Source organism: Poecilia reticulata, chromosome 14 (assembly GCF_904066995.2).
Source record: "Poecilia reticulata chromosome 14, P_reticulata-male-v2, whole genome shotgun sequence".
Lineage (NCBI taxonomy): Eukaryota > Metazoa > Chordata > Actinopteri > Cyprinodontiformes > Poeciliidae > Poecilia > Poecilia reticulata.
In genome coordinates, this window is record NC_088843.1 from 4523240 (window position 1) to 4537765 (window position 14526).

At 39.5% G+C, this 14526-nt stretch overlaps 1 protein-coding gene across 2 annotated transcripts in view; it reads left to right on the forward strand.

Annotated features, from left to right (window-relative positions):
* LOC103475669 (transcription factor COE1) overlaps positions 1-14526 on the forward strand; it is a 97171-nt gene that overhangs the window by 13466 nt on the left and 69179 nt on the right. For both annotated transcript variants that reach the window (XM_008427475.3, XM_008427474.3), the window contains exons 5-6: positions 1058-1131; positions 6078-6146. In XM_008427475.3, coding sequence (XP_008425697.2) covers positions 1058-1131; positions 6078-6146 — 143 coding nt within the window. The remainder of the gene's footprint in view (positions 1-1057; positions 1132-6077; positions 6147-14526) is intronic.

Consider the following 14526-nt stretch of genomic DNA (forward strand, 5'->3'; position numbering starts at 1 on the left):
TTCCTTACACAAGCTGGAAGACTGCATAATGAAAGCAGTTGACGCCTCAGCTGGAGCTTATTTTCAGAAGCAGAAAGTGTGGGCATCATGAAAAAAATACAACTTAATTTTCGGTAAAAACTCACCTGCACCGCATGTCAGCTGAGATGATGTGATTGTTTTCGTGCAGATCCTCTGAAACAAACCAAGTGTGTGTGTGTGTGTGTTGTGGGGGGAGTAACAGACGGCCCGTGTCGACACTGAGGGTGTGAGGGTGCAAAGGCGTGACTGATCAACAGTGCGCTCCTCATGTGAGGTGGGAACTTTACCTGCTAACCCAACAACACGTTCCCACAGGTTTATTTCGTGATGTGATGGTGTGTGAATGTATTTCTGCATTGGAAGTAATTCAATTGTCTCAGTTTGACATTCAGTTCTCGCACAAAATGTTGTCATCACTTCCCTCCAGTTTGTTAGCGATCAGTGTGGAAGAAAAAAAATGCAAATACATCTTTATGCATCCATACAGTGGTGCAGACAGTGACTGGCATCTCTCAGCAAGCCTGAGTGACAGTGGAGCTTCACTGCCTGGATGATTATGTGGCATTTTATAGATCATGTCAAGGAATTTTCTCACAGTTTTTCTGACTAAATATATGCTGCTTTTAGCCAAAACTCTTAACATGATGTTCACAGTGGAGTGGAAAATGTTCATACCCCAGAAAATGGATTCACATTGTGATCCATTTGAAAAGAATTTCAAACAATATTGTGTAATTGTGAAGTGGAAGGAAAATGATACATGCTTTTATTATTTTTTTCACAAAGCTGGGTTGCAGTCATTGTATTTACACTTTTCATTTTTTATTAGTAAAAAATGTTGAAAACCATGTAACATTCTCCTTTTACGTCAAAATCATGCACTACTTTGTGGTGATCGGCCACATAATCTACTTGTGAAAGAATGAAAGTTGTGGTTGTGAGGCAGCAAAATGTGAAAAAGCTTCAGGTGTGTGAACACTGTTATAAGGTGTTAGACAAAGTGTAACATTTCTTTATGTCTTTTATCTCTTTTTAGCCGATTGTTTATGAAGGCCAAGACAAGAACCCAGAGATGTGCAGAGTGCTGCTGACACATGAGATCATGTGCAGGTGAGTCACCTGCCCTTACTTCTTTTCAGCATTTCGCAGTTTGTTTCCTCTGCTCCCTGTTCTCCTCATTACTTTTGCAACACACTTTGTTAATCTGAGGAAATCCTCACCACTCACATTTTGTACCTGTATTCGTCTGTGGCCCTCATTACAGCCCCGACTCCACCCCCTGTACACACACACACGCACGCACGCACGCACGCACGCACGCACGCACACACGCAAATACACACACACACTCTCTCTCCAAGATGCATAAAGATTTATGTTAAAGAACAAGAGTTTGGGCTTGCATGGTCGTTGCTTTAATTATAGTTTAAGATAAATTTCTGCAGAAGTAGGTTGAGAGGAAAGAGGTCTATTTATAGAGGCATTTTACCATCCTATCCTATACAAAAAGAAGTGTGTGTGTGTGGAAACACAAGTGTTTTGTTGGTGTGTATGTGCCTTTATGATGCCTGGTTAATTAGGACACAGAGAAACTCATTAGTCAATCTGAACCCTTCTGTTGCTTCATGGCTAACAAATGGGCCTCCTTCCACAACCTGACTATAAAATATAAGCAGGAACTCTCTCTCACTCTCTCTCTTTCTCTCTTGCTCACAAACACACACACACACACACACACACACACACACACACACACATAAAGACACAAAAGAAGCATGCATATGCACGCACAGGCCTGCACACCGCAGTTATAAAAATTCAAATTTAGCCCATGAATTAAGTTGTTCCTGTTCCCTGACCTTGTCACTGAGCAATTTTTAACTATAACAATATAAATTGGGGTTCATCTATATGCGCAAGCAGGGACTTTAGCAGTGAAATCAGGCACACTAATATTTTATTCTATAGATCGCTGAATATGTGTTGACCTGCTAAGCTGCAAAGCCTAATTAAAAGACACCCATTGAAATTCAAAAGTTATTCACAAACATTTAAAAAACAATAGATTTGGTAACGTGTTATTGTTGTTAAGCATGTCTGGAATAAATTGTGGACGTGAATTTATAGTGTGTAAAATACTACTCTACTATGCCCTATTATAGTTCTTTAATATTCTAAAAGATACTTTTTTCACAAAAAAATACAATGATGATAAAAACACATCAGGAGAGTAAAATATAAATTCCTTCTGCAGGATTATATTAAATCCAAAGGTTTTCAAAAATGTTCTGAATAAACTTAATTCTGCTTTTTGTGTATTTGAGTTGATGACATCATAAGAGGGTCAAGAACTGAGCTGGCACTGGTAAATATTATGCAAATTAGATTTCTTTGACAGATTTCAACATACATTCTCGGGCATTTAAATTGCATTTGAGTTACATACTTCGGTTAGAATTTATTGCGATGACCAGAATGGACACTGCCGCTCTGAATCAAACGGTGATGATTAACATGTTTTTCAGAACCGAAACTGGTCCAGATCTGTTCATACTCCTATCTGTCTAATTGGTTTCTGCTCATATTCGCCGCATCAGTAAATGTGGTTGGAGTCCTTGTTTTAGTTTTGCCAAATCTTCCTAAAATCCATGCAGTGCTCTTAATCCAGCTCAACTATTTTTACTGTAACCATACAAAATATGGGCCAACACCATTAAAAAAGATATTTAATGTAAAATAAAATGTGAATAAAGAAAAGCCAACAAAAATTACAGTTGTACATACTCAAAATAACTCAGATTGGTTGGACTACGGCTTTTGTACATGAGGCTAGCAGGTGTAACTCTTTGCTCTGAAGGAGCAACAGTCCAGAAACTAAAACATTTACTCACTGTACCTCCACTCCCATCTTCAGTAACAACTGAGGTCAAAGTTATGGTTGTTGTCTCAACTTTTCTTGTGCTGATTCTGCAGCAGCAGCTCCACACAACGCTGAATGTGCGCTCAGACAAAGAGCCTGGGGCGACCATTAATCAGTGTGGCTTTTTATCATGGGGCAGCTATTAACCACATGCTCTCCGCCCAACCTGCCACATCACAAAGGACCACATCACTGCTTTAAGATTTGGCACAGAACTGGAAATCTTAAAAATATTTTTAACTAAAACAAAATGCTAAAAATGAAGAAAAACACGTGTCCTTGCTGCTACATAACCAAGGAGTCACTATATGAAAAGTTGGACGTTTGTGGCCAAAAGAGACTTAAAGGAAATGGGATAACACTGGCAAAATGCTTTAAGGACTGGGTATCAGTTGCTATGAGATTCCTAGAGTGAAATAACGTTGGTTAAAAATAACACAGTAGCTTAATATTTACAGAAGTATGCAGTATTTACACAATTATCAAAGAAAATATATCGTATGATCCAACTACTTTTGATTAGAACAGAAAAACAACAATTATTACTGCTGTTAAAGTGAGTCTTTATGATTATTGCAGAAAATATAATGTTATCTCTAACTCATTTGCATTGATTTTCACTTTGACTTTAATTAGAAATAGGCCATGATAATTGGTTAATAATATCAGCTTGTCGCCTGTAGTTTTGAAACAGAACTACTTTAATAAGTGTGATTGGTGGTACGATTTAGTATCCCACACCATCATGGTTTGTGTTTTTTGTGAAAAAATATTTTTAAAACAAAAAATTAGTGAAAAGTGGAGCAACCTGCTGCTAAGCCAGCTGGTTACCCCAACTCCTTCTCTACCATTTTTAAAGAGAGATTTCAGACGTTATTAATGGTGTAATGTAAATTTTTTTGCAGTTTTGAATCTGTAAATGTTTAAAACCTTGGTGAACCTCGATTGATAAGAAGACAATGTCCTTTTTTAGGCTTGGTGTTTTAAAAACATTGTTTTTTTTCCCTCTAGCTTTTTCTTATTCCAGTCTTTTCTACTCAGCAGAACTTGGAGTTAGGCATTAAAAATATATCAAGATTAGAACTGAAGTAAGAGTTACATCCAAATAGAAATAAAATGAATTCAATAGAAATGCATACAAGAGGGTAGAAAATGATTCTATCCCTTAATCTTCACCACTTCATCCACCTTCACCAGTTCACTCCTATGCTTTCTTCCTCCTTCAGTCTTTGGTCTCTTCATCTCCCCTGTTTTCCCACTTCCTTATCTCTCTGCTTTCCTTCATCTCCAACCCCTCACCGACGAGATGCCATTCCCCAAAAGTTTCCGTGCAGTGACCCAGTTCATGGCACGGCGGAAAGTGAATGGCGGGGGAGAGCTGAAAGAGCGGCAGATAGTGGAGACAATAAGGAAGGTGTAACATGTCAGTCCCTTTTTTCCACCTCTGCCATCTGTGGCAGTGGGAAACCTGAGACATCTCCCCTTCCTCTTCTTCCCACCCAAACCCCTCGTCTCCCCTCCTCTTTTATGCCTCCCACGCCTTCTCTTTCACTCTTTATTACCGATTCCCCCATGGCTTTATTCTCCTCCCTCTGACTTCCACCTTTATTCATAATTAATACAGGCAAAGAAAACCGCTTTGACACTCTTGTAGTACACATGTGTGAGTTTCTGTGAGCTTGCCAGGTTTTTTTTTTTTGCTCATGTTTCCCTCCTGCACCTTATATGAGCTTCTGTGTCCTCCACCTTCCACCTCACGTGGTCGTCAGGGCCGAGTCCTGCTGATTAACAAAACACTATCTCCGTTGTAACTGAGCTTTTTAGAAACACTTTTTTTGTGAAGTTAAGTTTCAAAAATGCATACTTTAGTATTAGAAACACATAATGTTATACAATTTCTCTAATCAGGCTCTCTTGGCAGGAGGAGCAAAACTTCTTTTTTTATCTTACAAACAAGTTTATCTATCTTCAACAAGTACTGTAGATACCTTTGGATATTTTATTACTTTAAATCCCTTTTCTTATGCCTCTAAAAACATGTCTGTAGACTTTACATGACCTCTGGAGATGACCTGAGCCAGCAGGCAGCCAGGCAGGAGGAGTATTTCCTTTACATCCTACAAGCTGTCACAGGGATCAAGAGATCTAAGCTTCTCTTCCTTTACATCCCATAAATGCTGTAAGGGATTGATCTGGAGACTTTAAAGGCCTGAAACTTCTTTACCTAAGTTTCTCCAGCCATGTATTTTGCAGTTTGCAGGGAGCATTGTTTTTCAGACGTCATTCTTCTCAGGTAGCACAGAGGCTACGGTCCAGAGCTTGTAGCAGCTGCATTTATTTACATATGACAAATGGTTGATTGAAAGTCACAGATTAAGCGAGTCTGAACATGTTTTGCGTAATAGACGCTGGAATACTCAAATTAAACCCAAAACGTCTCCAGTTTAGGATGAATAATCTAATTTATGATGCATTGTAAGAGTATTCAGACTCCTTGAACTTTTGCACATTTTGCCATGACACAACACAGTCGCTGTCCCGCTGTAACCTGCACCTCTGCCCCACTCTTTTGTAATCTCTAACTGGTTTCTTCTGGTTTCTCCATTCATTTTCACATCCACTCTGACCAGCTTCCCTGAAGAAAAGCGTCCCACATCATGATTCTGCAACTGCCATGTTTACTCAATTTTAGTGGGATAAATGTTATATTCAACTGTTATTATACTTCCTCCTCAACAAGTGCATTGTTAAATTACAAGTGAATTTATGTATCAGTCTTTCATTTATGAGTTGTGATTATAAGCTGGCTACATCCTCTGAAATGTGGTGTAATTTCATGAGATGAAACCATGCATGCTCTTTCTGTGTCACAGAAGCCTATTTTTAAATTGAGCTCTCAGCGATGATCTCCCTGACAGACTTAAGGTAAAACTTCTGTTGGCCTGCTTTCGGGCTGACTTGATCAAATGTGAATTTGGTAATAACCTCTCTATTGCTGCTGTCAGAGTGCATTATGTGTAGGAACTCTCCAATTTAAACTTCTAATAGGAAACTTTCATATAATGCAGCGAATGTTCTGTGCGTCAAGCTCACTTTGCCCCGTGTCTTCTTCTTTAACTCTTGTCTCTTTTCTCAGTCGGTGCTGTGACAAGAAGAGCTGCGGAAATCGTAATGAGACGCCCTCAGACCCTGTTATCATCGACAGGTACTGACTTTCTCTTTGCCCCGTTGTTCTGTGTCTATTTCTCTCTCTACCTCTCCCACCTACACACACACACACACACACACACACACACACACACACACACACACACACACACACACACAAACACACACCCACACACACACACACGCGCACACAGACCAGACACATACTGGCACACTGCTCTGACCTGTTTGAATGGCAGGGTGGGACAGGATGTTTGTGTTTTTTAGACGATCTGCTGTCGCTACTGAAATAGATGCTCCTCAGACTGAATCAGTGCCTTCTGATGTGTAGCGGAGTGAAACATTTGAGACACAAGCTTTGCATTTAACAGCAAAGAGTACCTGTGCGAGTGTGATTCAGGAAAGATGTGGATCTGCTCAGCAAGGACATAAATGCACAACAGCCGATGTGTTGCTGCCTAATATCTGGAACTAAAGTGCACCTTCAAATATAAGCAGGTGTGTTTTTGGCTATCTGATGCAAAAATATACAAATTTCCGTCAAAGAGGAGGAATGAAGTTATCTATCCCTCAGCACCCGCCCACATCTCTTCCAATCACTCCTGCAGGAGCACAAAAAATGGGTCACAAACAAAGAAAAAAGTGACTGAGAAAAGCTGAAATGAGATCCAACATTATTTTAATCAGATTTTCTTTCTTGTTTTGGTTGTTGTTTTAACCCTGCATGAGCACACACACACAGAGAGGAGGAGAGGAGTGACATTTTCTCATCAGTGTCACTTTTCTGTATGTGATGAGACATAAATGTGCAGCATTTTGACTTCATGCATGTTTGTCTGGAAAATGAGTGCATGTTTTTTTTTTGGCAGTGTGACCAAATGTAGATGATTTGGAGAAAATACTTGCCATTCTTTCAGTGTAGAGCATATACAAGTGACACCACTGACTGGATGTTATTGTATCCAAAGTTGATTCTTCAGCACTTCTGGAGTGCTTCAACTTATAGCTGTCAGTCAAGCTGGTAAGTTGAGGTTCAGGGAATATAAAGTCTCCATCACTTCTAGTTTTTTCAGTTTTTCACAGCTTTATTTCTATTGCAACTTCATATTTACATGATTCCAGTGTGTCCTTTAAAAGGCTGTTGAATTTTAAATGCAGGGAAATTAATGTAAATTCAACCAATTGCATCATAAAGATTAAAAAATAAATATATTTCATGCTAATTTTGTTCTGAACTTTCAATGCTTTATAAAGTCTACAAGTTCCCCCAAGTGATCAAATTAATATTTGTTAAACTAATCAAGCGTTTAGTATGCAGAGGTGAGTGGATCTTCCACAGTGCAGACAGAGCATCCGCATGGTGTGTTGTAGCATACAGTATAAGATTGGGTAACTTTATCATCAGGTTATTGCTATGGGGTTTTCATAGTTTTTCCATATGTGTGCTGTAAATGACTAAGCAGCGCTGCTCTTGATGAAACAGTTTTTGACATGAAAGCCTCACTTAGCTGGTGATCTAATAAAATATCCTTTAAAGAGATGTTTGCAGATGTAATTATGATGTGCTTCTTTTTCTTTCACTAAAAGCCACTTATCTTCATGCAACATTAAAAAGTAATGTAGATATGGAAAAATGTGACTGAGTTATAAGGATTGCTTCATTTGTGTTGTTTTTTTTTTGTTGTTGTTGGTAACATCAACATAAAAACTGCAAGTGGAATTTTATGAGCATGGTCACACAAAGCTTAGTTTTAGAACTTGTAACGTTGTAGAAGTCTGATTAATTTTCTTTAATCATCATCCTAATTGTTAGATTCTGTACAGGCTTCGAATCAGGACTCTGGCTGAGCAACGTAATTTTTCATGTTGGTAAAATTAAAAGACTATTGTAAATCCATATTTGGCAGGGGGAAGAAAAATGTAGGACTTAACTGCATCACAATTCATAAAAGGTGCAGTCAAAGTAAATTTGACTTTACGGAGATTTAAAGAATATAAATGTTTGTATTGCCTCTGTTTGCATGTTTGTGCAGAACATTGTCCTAACTTTAAACCGCAGCCCTGATTTTGTTTTGTTTCTGTCGGCTCTCTCAGACTTCTCATCTTACCTCCCATTATATATTTCCCTGGAAGGTGTGGAAGTTAACGTCTAGATCTGTGTGTGACTGTGTGTGCGTGGGTTGTGAAAGAATAGCTGATACATTAGACACAACTTGACAAAATAATGGACACACAACCCATTATGTGTGAGGAACTGGACCGTTTGGAGCAGCGGTGTTTGTGGGACTGCTGGTGTGTTTGTCATTTGACATGGCTGGAAGAGAGAAGCAGCAAAGTGAAGTCTAAGAGATGTCAGGGAACTTGGTCAGGAAGGAATGTCAAGGTTACTGTGGATACCGTGGGATACTTCCTGTCAGCCCCTCTCCCCCTCGCAGCATCTTGGTGCAACATCTGGAACTACGCTGTCTGACGAAAACACGAGGGAAGGACAGAATAAAATCTTTAAGTGAGTCACCGATTGTAAACTTACATCGGAATTTAACTTTTTCAAGCTTGAATGGACCAATGAATATTTTCCTTTCTTCCTATAGAAATTAGACAGTAGTAATGAAGTTTTTTTCCCCCTAAAAACTAAATAGAAATACGCAAAAGTTACACTCACCAGTAAAAGTGTTACCACCAGGCATATGTTGTGCAGTTTAAGGGGGGAAAAAAACAACTTAGTTAGAATAATAAGACTGCACAAACCCTCCAGGTTAACTAAACGTCCCATAAATCACTGAAAATTTCAAACAAATAAGCAACAAAATATCATTTTCACCTTCACACTCACAGGTTTCTGAATTTGATTGACAGCAGTTAGATCCTGCGCCCAGACAAGTGAAGGAGAAATAAAGTAAACAAACTTGACATGTGTTGAGGCCGGACGGTAAACAGTGGCTCGTTAGCGGTGGGAAGGAACATAAAACATAAACCGAGTCGTTGAGAGAAAGTGTCCATGCTTCTAAATGAGATCAGAAGAATTAGGAAAAAAAGTTCTAAGATTTTTTACTGAAGCTTTTATCTGTCTAAATCTCAACAACCAAACCACTTTATGTACAAACAGACCATTTCAAACCAAATCAATTCACTTTATTCAGTTCTTTAAACCAAATACGAATAAATACCTTAGCCATAATCATACATGTATGCACATCAAATGTAAAATTATTTTTTCATGCTTTGAATCTGTACCAGAACAATGGTAGCCAACATGCATTTCCATTAAGGTGATACTATATTTAATGTTGTTGGCAAACAAACTTTAGGGTCATTATTGTCATTTATTGGTGTGTGCATCAGTGCTCTGGTGTCTCAGAAATGAGGGAAGATAGAAAAGTACAATTAAATAAGATTTTATTTTTACTGAATTCTATATTCCATAATTAATCAAATGAAGTGAATACCTTAAAGCAGTAGCTGACAAAGGTGGGATTTTAAATATGAAAATCTGGGGTCTAAATAGCAAAAATGTTGATGAGAAAATGTATTTCAGAAATGTTGTTAATGATAACAAAAACAGGACTTTTTGGCTGATACACATTGTGTAAATCTGTGATTGTGCTGTTAGTGTCCCACCTTTTATCTGACTTGGTCAAAAATACTTGTATGCTAAACCAAGATTTGGGGTCATGAGAATCTTATATTTTTATTTTGTTGATGAGAAAGTAGAAAGTTTGGGAACCACTGCCGCTAAGTGAAAAGCCCTGATTAAAAGTTTAAACAAACGTTTAAACAAGGATTGATTTTTCTGAAATGCACAGAGGGCGAGAGTATGGGAGGTAAAATGTCTCTGAAGCTGTTAGAAAAGATCGATACGCAGAAGCTTTTTGAGGTTAGCAGGTCATCACAACAACATTTTACATATGTACTAAGAGTATTGTTTAAATCTGTAGTAGAGGTGTCAGTAATTTGGGGGAATGTTGTATCTCTTTGCATTGAGTTCATGTAAACCCAGTGACAAGCAAATAAAATGCTTTCAGTTTATTTTTTAGTAGAACTGATGCATTTTAAATCATCACTACTTGACAGGAAATACATGTAATTAAAGCAGATAAATGGTGAACAGATTGTTTGACATTTAACAAAAAAGTGCTGCATTTGTTCATCATGCTTCTGCCTTTAACTGGGGATGAACAGGAAGCAAACTGGGAAAACCGAGTGACTGGCAGCTCAATGCTTGGTGCCAGTGAGCATGTCTGAGTGACGAGTAGCCCATCACTCCATGCATAGGTGTGTGTGCGTGTGTGTGCGTGTGTGTGCGCGCGCGTGTGTGTGAAAGAGTGTGTATGGCCCTGTAAATCCCTGTTGTGGGACAACGAGTGTCTCACTGTGTCTCAGGGTTAATATAGGGTTAACGACATGCAACGATATCCTATCATACGCCTGCTTGACTCCTAAAGAGCCACATTCACTCTGAGCTCCTCTCTGAGTGTGTGTGTGTGTGTGTGCGTGCGTGCGTGCGTGCGTGCGTGCGTGCGTGCGTGTGTGTGTGTGGCTTCCTTTCAGCTGTTTTCTCGCGTCTTTTACTGTCTCCTCCGACAGCATCCTCATCAGCTCTCGCTCCTTTCTTCTCCAACACGTCTGTTTCCCTCTGCTGCATGTGTCATTTTCCCCTCCTCACTCCTGGCCTTCCTCCAACTCATTCACAGCATCCTTCGTCTTCACTCCCCTCCTTATTCTCCCTCTCTGACTGTTTTGGTCTCGCCGTGGCCCTCGGGGGTTACCTACCTCACTGCTCAGCTTGCTGCATGTTTAGACACCCACAATTGGCTTAATAAGCCCAGGCTGTGTGTGTCAGAGTGTGTGTGTGTGTAGTCTGGGTTATAGTCTCAGGCAGTGTGTTCAGGGCTTAGATCAGTGTCAGGACTTAAGGAAGGCAGTTTGTGGGTGTCTGTTTTGTGAGCCAGAGTGTGTTGTCTCAGGTTGTAAAGGGGCCCGCATAAGCCTGAGGGTTTAAGGGGGTTCCCCATGTGTCTGCGTGTGTGTGCGTGTGTGTGTGCAATCTGCAGGGTTAAGAGGGGTCACAGCTTGAGGTGGAGATGATGGGAAAGAGGAAAGGATGGAGGACCAGTAGAACGAGGAGGTGATGGTGATGAGGCAGCATTTACAGGGAAAAGAGGAGGAGGAGGAGGGGGAGGCTCATAGAAGCAGACACAGGAGAAGAAGAGGAGGAGGAGGAGCAGATCAAGATTTGTTTCAGGGGATAAGAGCCTCCGTCTGGGGAGCCCTGTCAATCAAAGAGCAGGGGGTAGGGAAGGTGGGGGTGCTGTCAATCAACTGGAGGAGGAGGGTGAGAGGTGGGGTAAGTGGGGGAGGAGGGGAGGTGAGCAGACAGAGGGAGCGAATGGGATCTTCTAAACGATCTCTTCATCTTTTCTTCCTTTGTCTTCCTCACTACCTCTTTTCTGGCTTGTCCCAGTTACTAAAATATCTCTGCCAGCCTGGTACGTCACTGTTACTGTTCGCTCTACTGTCACTGTCTGACACACACACGCGCACACACACACACACACACACACATGCACACACACGCGTCTAAAATAGAACGTGAGATAATTTTCCTCCTTTCTTGACCTGTTCTCATTGCTCCTTTACTGTGTTGCCCTCTTTTCTATCACACCTTCCACCCTCCTAAATATAGATTTGCTTTGCTTCACTTTATTACTGCAGTTCTTTGATTTTATGTGTTATACTGTATAAAACAGAACAAATAATTTGCAATTTAACATGCCTACTTGCTAAAACATGTCAAATAAAACTGATTCTCTGAGAAATTGATTTGCACATTTTTAAAATCAAACCAGTGAGGTGCGAAAGGTTCAAACTTTGTTACCCCCAAATACAATCCAGCACAATTGATGCAGAAGTCACCTCTTGAATAAGTAGGTATGTGTAACGTATTAATCCAGCTATAAAGCTTCAGGTGACTATTTAAAGACCAGAACCCTGGAAACTGGTCAGGAATAATGTTGAGGAGAAGTTAGTGTTGTTTCAAAGCTTTGAACATTCAATCAGTCATTTTTATATTTTATTTGTGAAAAAATGTAAAAAAAATATGTCACTTTCTAGGCAACAGGAAAGTTGCTGGTTTGAACTTCCATCATCCTCTTTCCATGCGTTTTTTTTGGGAAAACCTCATTGTAAAAAATGTTGCTGGTCTCTGTAAATTGTCCTTAGGTATGATTGTTGTTGTTGAGTTTGGTGCACATTTTCTGTCAAACGTTTTTTTTTTCCTTTTGCCTAAATTGTCTTTTGGTGAAACTTGACTTAGGCCATTATTAGGAACGCCTCCTTAGGAAGGAGACGTTTTGAAAATGGTTGTATGTATTTATCTCTCTCCTTCCCACATCCCAATAGTGTACAATACAACACATTGATTTTTTTGTTCATAGTTTGTTACTTTGCAAAATTAAGTACACTGATCTAGAAATTAGAATTTAGCTTCATATCGTTTAAATACTCTATATAAGGAATGATAAACATTGACCTATTTCAATTATGGGACTTTTTTTCTTCCAACATTTTAAAAACTTTGGATTTGAGTTATCCCCAGTGAATTATGCCCGCATTTCCTTTCTCACTTGCTTTCTAATGTTTCAGGACCACTTCCTGTGTTGAAGGTCAGTGTTTGCTTAAAGATGAGGCCCGCTGGGAATTATTCATACCAGGGCTATAATGGCAGCGTTCATCTTGGCCACAGTTTGTGTGTGTTGGTGTGTGTGACTGTGTGGCAATGTGACATGGAGAAGAGAAAGAAAGAGATGTTTTATTCATTTCTCTCATTTAGCTTCTTCATACGCACCTGTCCCAGCAGTTAAAGGCTCAACATTCAGTTCACCAGCTGATTTAGTCTAACTGCCTGTTTTAATGAACACACACACTTTTACAGAGCTGCAGAACAGTATGGCTTTCTGGTTTTCCTCCTATGGTTTTGCTTTTTCTATAAATGTGTTGCCTTTGTTTCTTTTTAAGGTATAGGACGTGCGTTTCATTTTTTTCACATTTTTATTCTCTCAGCAAATATGTAGTGGCCAGGGTTGTAATCTGATAATGTCCAATGATAGAAATGTTTTCTATTAGCAGTTATTGATAGAAAAGGTCACTGAGCTGAAAATAGCAAGTCTTTATATATTACATATGTCTCTGTACAATGAGACAGGAAATCTGTTAAAAAACACCCACAGGGGTTGAATGAAGAAGGTCCAAACAGATGTACAAAGTTGGCCCTGCTGCCGCCTCTCCCACACAAACACAGACATAGCCTTTTCCTTTTTCTGTTCTCCTTGTTTCCCCCTCTTACACCCCTCTCATCCTCTCCTTCCTCTGTTTCCTCCTCCTGTGTGCTATGACACACACCCCAAAACACACACACACACACACACACACATCCTTTGGCCGGGATCATGTTACCCTAATAGCTACAAAACACTAACTGACAGCCTCACATTTTCCCATATGCCTGCTGAATCTGTAGCAATGCCACCGTTATTTTAGAGCATTGCATGTTGTTAAAAGCTGCAGTTGGACATGAGGTGTGAGGCACATTTAACCATTTAACTGCTCAGAGTTGAAGATTTCTTCATGCTCATGCAGAACATACCGTCCCGCATCAGAACGTGAAAAGACAGCAGCCTTTAGCGACGGTGGGGAGTCCACCCACTTTGTTTTGGTATCTTTTATTAAAGTTGCACAATGGAATGAGCTCTGTGCATCTGTACATAAATATTCTGCTTGTGTCCACCTATAAAGCAACATTGTATTTGTGTGGTATGCTGCTGAACCACAGCACTGAATGATTTGCCTCAAACATGAAAAGATGTGAAAAGCACATTTTTGTTGCATCAATATCTAGTGACTGTCGAGTTTCTTTTTTTTTCTCTGCTTGTGCAAAATTAACTCCTTTCAACCAGTAATTCATTTCTACAACTTCATTTAAATAAAGAATTTATATTGCTTCATTTATGCATTTTTAGCTACAATATAATTTGTTATAGTGGCATGTCAAAAGAACAAGACTGTACCGTAAGTAAGCAAGTACATTTTTAAACAGACTGCAGAAGTCTCAGACTTTTGTGCACATCTGCAAGCATCTTCTTGACTTCCTCCCTTATTTATATGGCTATAAAGAGAAATCTGATACTCATTTAAAGACCATTCTTCCAAAATTCAGGCTGAACTAAAATTGCTGAGGAGCTGGATGATGGGCGACACTGGCATCAGTGAAATAAGACACATTGCTGTAGCTTCTTATCAAATGTTTCTGGCTTACTGCTACGAAATTTCATCCAGGTAATACTAGGAGAGAAAAACAACAACTTAGGATTGATGATATCTGTTTTAGTCTGACAGAAACAAAAAATGAAACTTTCAGTTTT